At 25.5% G+C, this 11974-nt stretch overlaps 1 protein-coding gene across 3 annotated transcripts in view; it reads right to left on the bottom strand.

Annotated features, from left to right (window-relative positions):
* Positions 1 to 6037: 6037 nt before the first annotated feature.
* The window catches only part of dos (daughter of sevenless), a 12942-nt gene continuing 7005 nt past the window's right edge, over positions 6038 to 11974 (bottom strand). The window contains exons 2-9 of one of the 3 annotated variants that reach the window (XM_011505256.1): positions 9372 to 9500; positions 9123 to 9303; positions 8493 to 8765; positions 7966 to 8349; positions 7467 to 7580; positions 7164 to 7382; positions 6516 to 6649; positions 6038 to 6356 (exon numbers count right to left, since the gene is read on the bottom strand). In XM_011505256.1, coding sequence (XP_011503558.1) covers positions 6111 to 6356; positions 6516 to 6649; positions 7164 to 7382; positions 7467 to 7580; positions 7966 to 8349; positions 8493 to 8765; positions 9123 to 9303; positions 9372 to 9500 — 1680 coding nt within the window. In that variant the 3' untranslated portion in view covers positions 6038 to 6110. Of the gene's footprint in view, positions 6357 to 6515; positions 6650 to 7163; positions 7581 to 7965; positions 8350 to 8492; positions 8766 to 9122; positions 9304 to 9371; positions 9501 to 11974 lie in introns of all 3 variants that reach the window. The other 2 variants (XM_011505254.1, XM_011505255.1) reach the window with 2 other exon arrangements.

Genomic DNA, 11974 nt, shown 5'->3' with positions numbered 1-11974 from the left:
AAACGAAAATTACAAAATAAGTAAATATACGTAAATTTCTATATTGTGGTGCGTAATTTGAATAGATAACAATGCATTCCAAATTCTATCGAATAAAAAACTATTCCCTGTAGGACACAATTTCGCTAAAGTTACAATAATCTTTTACATAAAATAAACGACTGTTCTAATTAAAAAATATTATAAAATTGAATAGAAGAAGTAATGTAAATGAGATAGAATTCCCGAAAGCACCAAGAAAATTCAAGTAATCCCAGAAAAATCAGCCCGCAAAAAGACACCAAAAATATGGTATTACAAATGAATATTATAATGTTGGTGTACAATTTTACCAGGCCACAATCAGTAATTATAACGTTATTATAAATAAACAAAAACAATATCTCATAGCTAAATCACTGCAGATAGCTTTAATAATTTTCCGTCCGCCCTAGCGGGTGCTTGGGTGGAAGTGAGGTGGAAGGGTTGTAGAAATGTGTAGTATGTGCAGATTTCGTCAACATATGGTTTATTAACAGCTACATTAACAATAAGCAGTATTCACTGTTCATAGAAGAGTGTAAACTCTGTCTTGTCTCAATGATGTGGTTACTCCTTGATGGTGACGATGTCGTGGTCTCTGCCAATGTTGTAAGATTCAGCAGAAATATGCTCACACTTCAGTATGAAAGTGTAGCCTCAAAGTGTGTGTATGCACACACGTCTGTGTCGGACGTGTGTCCTCAATATGTAATGAAATACCTTGAGAATATTCTTGTTGTAGCTGTATAGTTCTCGTAATGCAGTCTAGCACTCTTGATTGTTTGTAGCTTATAGCACATTTGATATTAAACGTGTATTCCTTAGGATGGCTTCATTGTGTGATATACTGGCTGTATAGCGGAATGACTAATAATTGTTTGACTGACTAAATTATAATGAGCATCTAGGCATAGTGTGCTGCCCTTAAATATCCACGCGACAACTTACTTAGCTGGCAACAAAGCACCGTTTTTGCTGCACTGGAATCTTACATGAGACGCGGAAAGAAAACTCTAGAAGGTTCGACAATTCTAAGAAAAAAAACAATGTTTAAGAAATTTTGAGAATTCCAAGCGATAGTACTATGCGAAGACCATATAAAACATTGTAGGGCATTTAAAACCAAAACATAACAAGTACACGAAAATTCTTGTCCCAAATGTTTACAGAAACTTGAAAGCTAGGGAGACTAGCGATGCCGAGAGCCAACAGTCTTGGAAATTGCTTCAATCCCGAACAGTAGCATTGAATTAAAAGAGGGTGTGACTCTTCCCAATAAGGTAGTAAGAATAGTGTAAACAAGTAAACCATTGATACTACTTATTTGAAAAAGCACATAGAAAAATTGAATTAAACAATGAAAACGCTAACTGGATTGGATTCGTTCATTAGTGAACCTTTTTACATTAAGGTACGATAATCGCATAAATTTATTTATTTCAATATTCATAAATAACTGAAATAATATTCACGTTTTAATGTTATGTGATTTTTCTTGATTTGTGATGATTGATATTCAACGTGATAATTTCTTGATTAATGTTTCGTTGTAGTCATTAAAATTGTAGTATTTGTGTAAAGAATAGCCTTTGTATTCGAATTTCAGGGTTTGTTTTGTGGCTCGAACTGCCAATTCAATAGCTCAGTGGATTAGTCTCTCGTCGTAGCAATTTGAAGGAAATGGCACAAGTGGAAGGGTGGAATGTACTGTGTAATATATGTTTTGAGTTAAGATATTGTTTATTCTTGTTTATTAATAATTATAATATTGCGGTTTATGGTTGCTTCAAGTAAGAGAGAGGAAATTATTCTATTGCAGTGGTGATGGTGTTTCTTTGAAGTGATGGCGATGTCGTTGATGCTATGGAAATTACTGTGGATGTTGAATGTTGGGTCTATGCTGATGTTGTAAAGATCAGCATGAATAGTCGACCATGCTCATGAAGTAAGCATGGGAGAATGGTAATGGTAATCAATAGTCCCTAGCAGGGAGAGTATACTACATTCAAACGGGAGAGAATGCAAAATCTCTGTGGTAGTTGTCACATAAATCAACTATACCCAAAGGGGGTATGGGAGTATTAAAAAGTTAGTCACACACAAGAACAATAAATGATGTGCCTTTAAGTATGGAAGAACTTAGTACAATGGAGTTATAGTAGACTATTTGTTGAGATGTAGTCTGCCGTTGACGATGTAATTAAGAGGACTGGAGAGGTGAACGAAGGCTCTCTGGCATGAAGGCACTGAGAGAGTGTAGTGCGCCACCTATCCTGGATGTAGGGGGGTGAACCAACGTTCTCTGCAGTAAAGGCACTGAAAGAACGTACTGCGCCACTTTCTTGGCAGACTCGATATAAAACGTCTGGGAACTTGTACTTTTCCCAATTTAAATTCTTGAAAACTGCTCCAATTCCAAACTGCTCGAACACTTTGTAATTACTATTACTCTGTTTTCCATGTTCGTATTTCTATACTAAATAATTCATAATGTATTATGTTATCATTTTAAGACTCTCGTTTTAATTTGTAATTTTTACGTACTTTCTTCATATTGAAAAAACTTTTCTGCATATGATCTTTGACCCAACTTTAAATATATATATATATATATATATATTTACTAATATCCTAACTAATATCGTAATCCGTTGTAGACAAAGAAAATCTAAAATTATGAGATTTTGATTTTCCACACGTGTATACTGACAATCGCAACAAAATACATGGACAAATAATTAAAGTACATAATTGCGTTAAAATATACTAGAAAATATAATTAAAGTTATCATTAATTACAAATTAATTATAAACGGGATAATTACATCGTATCGTCAAATCTGATTGGCGCTACACATGTTTCCAAAATCTGTAAATGACATTTTAGCCCTGAAGACAATCCATTGCCACTAAAAAAATATGACTAATATCAGAAAGGAACCATCATGATCAAATAATTATTCAAACATCGAACATTATCAAACGAAGCAGACTCGTTTACCGCCACCTTTCATAAACAATAAAGATACTATTGGAATGTTAAAAGCCGATAATACCCTTTTTAGCTTAATTGGAATATCTATATGCAATATGTATTAATAATATAATTTAATTATTTTTCAATTTTAATATTCATCCAAATGTCATTTACAAAAATGTGAATCAGAATATAATAAATTACACAGCACAAAAGCAGGTATTGATGTACTACTTATATAAGTATGAATATACATATTTACTATCAATGAGAGATCTAAAAATGGTTGACTAATACACACCACGTATTAATATATACTCGATTTTAGATGCAAAGTATCAAAATCTAAAGAAATACTTTCGATATTAGTTTAAAAATATACTTTTATAATTAAATTTAGTTCAATTGATTATTTTACTTTTCTTTCTTATTTGATTGTACTTCATTAATCTCCCGATATACATTATGACTACAAATAAATTATTATTATTAAATTTATTTAGTTTATAATGGTGTTTTGAAATATATTATTTCTAAATATGTATTAAATATATTTTTAAGAAAATATTTTGTTTGTTACAAAATAATTAATGCAATAAAACAATATATAAATTTTCCAAGGACTTTAGTATTTTAATTAAAATACATAAATACATAAAATTTTATATTATTCACACTAAAAAAATTAATTTACAATAGTTTCCATCACTCATTAATAAAAACAAAATTAAATTGAACCTTCAGTTAAAAATTTAATATTTCAGTCTATTCTTTAATAAAAATATAACTGATTAAATTTTATCTGAAGGGTTTAATAAGTAAATATGTAATTTTTTATTCTCACAATTCTTTTTTAGATAAGAAATATAAAGTATAAGATTTGTTTTTCTAACATTCTATCTAACAGTAAATTGATCAAATAAGTTTTTAATAATTTATAAGAAACTTCTAGCTCTTATTATTTTAATAAGTACATATTACAACATTTATTTATAAATATTAATAGTTTAATCATTTCATTTTATAACAAAAACATGAAATTACGAATTTAAAACTTTTATGAGTTAAATATTTACAATAAATTAATTTTATAATCGAAACTCATTGGTCTTGTAAGTCATGGCTATTGATTATCTGAAAGAACAAAGCTACTGATAAAAGTTAACAGGTTTATAGTAGAAACAAAATAAAAGGGAAAATTTCCTATGAAATTAGTGAAATATAAAAATTCATTAATTTTCTACAATTTAACAAAAATAGAAAGTATCTTAGGAACACAATTAAAATTAGAAATTTTCAAAAATAACTTTTTTGTTATAATATTTATTACCTTTATACAATATGCAACTATTTTCATTAATTTTTTGAAAATTCGGTTTCAAAAGTAATATAATAATAAAAAAAAACAAGAAATTACAAAGTGAATATTTATATTGAAATTATTTATTTGTTTTATTACTTTATACAATATTTACATAAAATGAGAGGTAATAAGTGCAATGGAAATAAATAGTTAATGCAATTATTTTATCCATTTGTTTCTCATTATGAATACATCAAATTACTACTATGTAACTAGCATTTTAAATAAAAAATATATAATATTCATATTCAATACATTTTCCTTTAATCTTTTAATATCAAAATTTAACCAAAACATAAGACTTTAATCATTAAGAAAAATAAAATAAAATTTTATATTTATATTTTTATGTAGTTTATTAGAGCTGAGTTTAATCATTATTTTCTATAAATTTATAAATTGATTAAATTAAATTTATAAATTATTGATATATCACATTCGAATTTGGCTAATTAAATTATCTTATTATTTAGAACCTATTGCAACAAACAAAACTGTGTATATTCTTATTAAGACACAAACAAGCTTGATATTTATCCATATAGATAATGATTTTTATTAATTTTAATACGTTTATTATTAAGTAAATCTACTAACTCTACGTACATATTGATAAAACAAAATATGTTCACCATTTTAAATTATTTTATAAAATTAGATGTGTGTTTTTAAAGAAAAATAATTCTGTTGTGTAAAACTCTCTTCATTACTTTAAATTAATCATAAAGACCAACACAAATAATTTTTTACACTGTATGTAAATTTCGAATGCGCTAATAAATATTTTAATAAAATGTTATAAATAAAATTAATATTTTGTTCTTTTTAAATACAACATTGAATAAAAAATAGACTTATTTACCTCATAGTGTATAAAATATTTCTATATGGAAATAACATCTAAAAGCATTATTAACTGCAATAATTTTATATTTTATCATTTATTAATTTTGATCTTATATGTTAAATAGAAAATTGATCAAAAACATTAAAATAATAAGACGAAAATAAAATAAATACATTTATCAAAGATAATACAAATAATAATACTATGAAATAACTTTTATGTATTTTCTACTATATTAAATATTGTGTTCTTATAAATTCTTATAAACTAATTTTTATAAATAAAATGATCTTATAGTTATAACTAACATAATATGTATTTGTTTGAAAATTAAATTATATAAATTATGATCAGTTATATTTTTAATGAAATCAATTATAATAAAGTAATACTTAGATAAAAAGTTTCATAAAAATTATGCATAAAATAATTCTTAAAAATACATATTTTTCACTGATACAATTAAAAATTAATTTTTATACAGATATTTCTGAATATTTTCGCGTTCGAACTTATGCACAATAAATATTTTTAATTAACAGATCTTATACCTTATAAATCAATTGAGTTACATATAGTATTTTTAAGATTTTTTTAATTCAATAGAACGAAAAATTAAATGTAATTTATTAAATAATTTGAGAATGTACATAAATTGAATTTTTAAATTTTATAAAATATCAAAATAATGAATTTCTTTAGCAAACCAAATTTAATTATATGGTTTTCTTTGTCGGTATTGTAACAAATTATAATTTTATCTTACATAAAAAGATAAGATATATTTTTAAATATAAATGTTTTATTTTAAACATAGTTTTAAAAAAAGTATCAAATGATTAAAAATATCTCTTTTGATGTCAATTATTATTCTCCATAACAAGTAGAAAATAGATTAACAACTAAGTTAAACCATCTGTACACTGTTTTCTCTCTTCCTCAACCCTCTGCCGTGTTCGATTGAAAGCCTCGGTCTTGAGAAAATCTACAGTTTTATATACTGTTGAACTAGGTGTTGATTGTGCAAGTGGTAAAGTTGAAATATTAAAAGTTTCGAATGTTCCTAGATCAAGATCAAGATACTGAAGATCAACAAATTTTTGAGATGATACTGGAATAAAATTATTTTGATCCTGAAAGTAGTAAATCTGTAAAATAAACTTATTCGAGTCAATTGAGGTAAATAAATTTTAATTATATTGAATCTTTTATATCTCTAAAAATATATTATGAAAAAAGAAGTTAATATAGTATTTATTTTTCAAGTACAAGTTTATGAAGTACATCAGAAAATTATAAAAACATACCTCTTCTTTATGTTCTATTACATTATCTTCATCAGAAATTGATTGGTACCTGTTTGAATGTGCAGCTGCAAAAGTTGAACTGCAAACAGTTCTTATTTTCACATTTGCTGGTGATGAAATTAATTGTAAAGGTCCTTAATATAAATAAAAATTAATTTAATAACAATTTGATTCATAGATACATTGACTATATCTAATATATTTATAAAATAATAGATGAGTTTAAAATATTTATATTAAAGTATCTAATATTAATAAGATTTCATCATAATTACATATAATTTACCATATATCATATATTAAGTATTTAGCATATAAACTATTAATGATCTTGCCAACATCTTTATATTCATTTGTAAATTAAAATTCGTAAATATAATGTTTAAAAAAATAATAGCTCTCCAATTAATTTTATCATTATATTAATTATTAATTTATAACAAGTTGATAAATTAAATTATGAATAATTAATACAATTATTAACTGCAGCTATATAATATAAAAATTGAAGTTATAAGTTCACTATATTTTTTATGTATTTAAAAAATTAATTCGATTTTTATTAGATAATTATTTTATAAATAAAAACTAGCTTAATTATCCTTCTTAAACTTTCTAAATAATATAACATGTGAATATATACTATACTTTCATGCAAAGAATTATTTAGTGGTGGCTTAAGCTTGCGATTAATACTGGGAGGCTCGGCATGTGAATGTTCAGTCAAACTCATTTCTGTTATTGTTGAAGCAAAAACTACCGAACTAGGTAATGGTTCACTGCTAATTATGGACAATCTATCATTCATATTTCTGCCTGGTTTCAATTCTCGATAAACAATAGGCGGTGATGTCGATACTGTCTTTGCTATAGTTGGTATAACACTCGTTGAGGTTATAAGAAGCTGCGACTCTAAATTCGAACTTAAAGGAACAGCTACATTAATCTCACATTTAATTAGAGGACTCGACAAGTTGGAGTAAGTTGCTGTCATTGATGATTCTGAACGTGAACTTGTTGGCTCGTCATCATAAAAATCATATCGAAAAATGCAGTCATCAGTATCTAATGTATCATTGAAACTTTAAATTAATAAAATTTGTATTACTTTGTTAATACTACAAAATAAAAAAATTCTATAATCAATTGTTATTATTTTTTAATATATTATATTATTTAATAAATATGTAGAATAAGTTTTAAATAAATTTAATAGATAAAAATATTATGTCAATAATTAAATATAGTAAAATATACTTCAATTACTTATATATAAATGTTACTAGATTTAAATATACAAATTTTATATAAAAATAATTATGATAAACAGTATATATATATTTTTTGTTATACCGAATAACTGTATCAGCATATATATGTAATTATGTATTGTTATAAACTTTTCTTATTAATGTTGTTGATTTCATTTTATATAATGAAATTCACTTACCAACTGCATTCGTTGGTGCAGCATTGGTATAACAATGTTTAATTTGTGACTGCTTATTTAGTATGCTACTATCTACCACATTAGGCTGATGAGATCTTGGAAAGTCATAAGTGTCATCTGTTATTATACTTAACACTGGAACTATTTGTGCTGATATAGCTGGTGTAGTTGGTTTTGAACTCTCAGTTGTGCCATCAAGATTTAAATAATTATGTCCAAAATTTTCTAATGACATATGAGTAGGTTTTGGAGGCCTTGGAGGAGCTGAAATCTCTTCTACATTTGTTGGTATTATTGAATCAACTATTTTCAGCTTTCCAAATCTTTTACATACACTCCATGAACCTATATTTCCATCATTAACATTATATGATTTTGAATCACCTGTAATAATATTTTATTATTTATACTATACAAATATTTAAATACATCTGACAAATTTTATAATTTTTCTAATTTCAATTAAATGCCACATAAATATACTATATAATTTTCAGTTATGCTAGAAATTCTATTTATTAATTTACCTGTTGATGGAAAAGTTTCCCAATGAACACTGGGTACTGAAATCATACATTCGTCATCAGTAAAAACACTTTCAGCATCTGTTGTTACAGGTGATTTTGGTGGTGATGGAACTAACCTTCTTGGAGCATCATAATGTTGACCAAAAACAGAACTAAGAGAACTTGAGTCGTTAAGACTTCGACCAGATATACACTCACTTATAGGAATGTATGGACCAGATATTGTACTTGTAGGTGAAATGGGTGGTGATTCTTGAATTTCAAATGAATTCACTATAACATAACTAATTAATTACAAAAAATATTCACAATGACATTTGATATTTTAATAACAAAAAAAAACAATGATAAAGAATTAAATAGGATATAAATATTACATATACTTACATAAAACATATATTATATTGTATTGTATATAGAATTAAATAATTTTTTAAACGAATGTATAGGAAATTTTAATTTTAATTATTAATCTATACTAATACTAGGTTTCGAAAATTATTTATATAATTAATAATTCTTTTATTAATAAATAATATTAATTTATTAATTAATAATTAATAAATAATAAATTATAATTATTTTATTTTCTACTCTAAATATAGAAAAGTTTAGTAAAACATAACTAACATTGACATTGTTGTTCATCATCTTGAGGTTTTAATCCACAAACGTGACAAACAGCATCAACCCATTTATTCATATCAGCTTCATTTTTAGCAACAAGATAATATGTTCTTTTTGGTGTCTTCACATTAAACATAAATTGATACTTTTGTTTTCGATTTTCAAATCTTAGACCTGCATCAACCTATTTTTAATATGTAGCAATAAAATATACTGTTTTTTTTATTCAAACCAATATTTTTTCTTTATTACTTGCTCGCATTGATCAAGATCAATTTTTCCTTTTAATTTTCGACATTTCTTATCTGTATAATATTCCAGAAAATATTGATCAGGCAATTCTCCACTGTGTCTAAGTGTAAACCATCTTTCTCGCCATCTCTAAAAAATTTGTATAAAATGTGTATTAAATATATTTTAAAGGTAATTCTTATTTTTAATAGAAAAATATTATCTTTATATAATACAATTTTATAACTCATCTAGTGATTTTTTCTACTAAATAATATATTTTTGAGTAATTTTTTATTATTTTTGTTTAAAAATCAAATAAAGTATTATATTAATTATATAAAAATTTCTTTTACACATTTTAGAAATCACAATTTATTTAATTTTTTTATATACAAAAGCAACTATTTAATAATTAAATATAATACACAATGCTTGATGTCATTCATAAAAAAATATTTCTTATAAAATTTAATACAATAAATAGTATTTTATTAAACAGAATCCAAAATAAACTTTAAATTATTTACATCAATATTATTAATTCTATAATACAGATTAAATTCTACAAAATTAACAATTTCAATCTATCTTACATCAATCTCTCTCACATCGTTCTACGTTAAGCAGAGATTATATATAAAACGTATGTGTTATATTTATTCTTATATTATAATTGATTTATATTAATGAATATTATTTTTCTATAATTGAAAATATTCATTAATTTTATGTAACTTATAATAAATATTTTTAATAATTTAATAAAAATAATGTAAAATTATATATTTTATTCAATCAAAATAATACTTTTTATCAGATACTTTATTATTAATTTAAATTAATTATATTATATTGAATTTGCAATTAAAACAATTCCAATAGTAATATACAAATAACAATAATTATGATACTAATTTTGTTAATTATTTTAAGTTTTTTAATATGATAATAAATTTTTTAATTTCAATAAAAATAACTAAAAATTTAGAAAAATTGATACCCTTTGAACATGAACATGATATTTTAAGAAGTTGTCATCCTTCATTTTTTTAACATTTTTATTTCATTTGTTTACTTTTAATATTTGATATTGAAATGTCATTAATTTTATCACTAATTGGAATAAATAATTTTTTATAAGATCAATATTATTAATAATATAAATTGTCTTCAGGATTGAAGCAACGTTCAAGACAGTTGGCTCTCGGAATCGCTAGTCCCTTTAGCTCTCATATTTCTGTAAACAGTTGGATACGAGAATTTTCGAGTGTTTGTTATGTTTTGGTTTCAAATGGCCTACAATGTCTATATGGCCTAGACATAGTAATGTCGTTATGAATTCTACAAATTTCATAAGTATTATTTTTTTCTTAAAATTCTCGAACCTTCTAGAGGTTTCTTTCTGCGCCTCATGTAAGATTCCAGTGCAGCGACAACGATGCTTTGTTGCCAGCTAAGAAAGCTGCGGCGCGGGTATTTAAGGGAAGCACACTACGCCTAGATGCTCATTGTAAATTATTCAGTCAAACAGCTACTCAGCCATGAGCTCGAAACGAGCTTTCGGCTATTTGAGAATTCGGCGAAAGCAAATGTAATCGTTCGAGGCTAAGCAACCTTCGGAAACGATCAGGAATGCAATCTTTCAGCTACTTGAGAATTCGACGAAAGCTACGCAAGTGTTCGAGGCCAAGCAGCCTTCGGAAAAGATCGGGTATCCAAGCTTTCGGCTACTTGAGAATTCGGCGAAAGCAAACCTTGGAAGTTTCGAGAATTGAATCAACGTTGCTACGCGAAGACTAAGCAGCCTTATAGAGCGTTCGAGAATTAACTTTTGGATAATTGAGAAATCACTGTGAGTAAATATAAACATTCCGAGAACCGAAGGCCTCGAATACAATGTTCCAATTCCGAATAGGATGGAATAATATAAATATTCATTTATATTATTAACGATAATATATCTTTACAAATTTCAATTAATAAATTCATACAAATTGTATATATCAACTTTGAAATTCAAAATCAATTCAAACTAATTTAATTTTGATAAATGAAATTTATAATTAATAAATTAAAATATTTATTTTGCATTATGATAAAATATTACACATCTATATGATGATCGCAAAAAAATAAAATTCTAATTCATAAAAAATATATTAATAATAATAAATAATTACATTAAATGTATTTTCATAAAAAAGATAATTATTTAATTAAAAATACAAAAATGAGGGTACTTCCTTTTTATGATATAATTGCAAAGATAATAAAATGAAATTTATTTTTATTATTTGTGTCTGGGAACAGACTAAAAGCTTCCCTGAGATGGTGGGTGGGAGGCTTGCTGGCAAGTGTAATGGACAATGCAATAATAATTCAACACTGCCATTATATGAGTAGCTTTTCCTTTTATTGAATATAATGATATAATAAATAATCAGTGGTCAATTGAGGTGAGATTGAATGTATAATACAATGAATAGATGAGAGTTTCTTCAGGTAACATGAGTGATAATAATCTTGTAAGTGTATTCTTGATGTGACGCGTGATTCTCCTACTCGTGGTTATGAATCGTAGTGGTAGTGGGAGATGCGCTGATGAAGGGTAATGATGCCGA

Source organism: Ceratosolen solmsi, unplaced genomic scaffold (genome assembly GCF_000503995.2).
Source record: "Ceratosolen solmsi marchali unplaced genomic scaffold, CerSol_1.0 scaffold5, whole genome shotgun sequence".
NCBI lineage: Eukaryota > Metazoa > Arthropoda > Insecta > Hymenoptera > Agaonidae > Ceratosolen > Ceratosolen solmsi.
The sequence above is the reverse complement of the archived record's forward strand: the minus strand, read 5'-3'. Positions and strand labels throughout refer to the sequence as shown.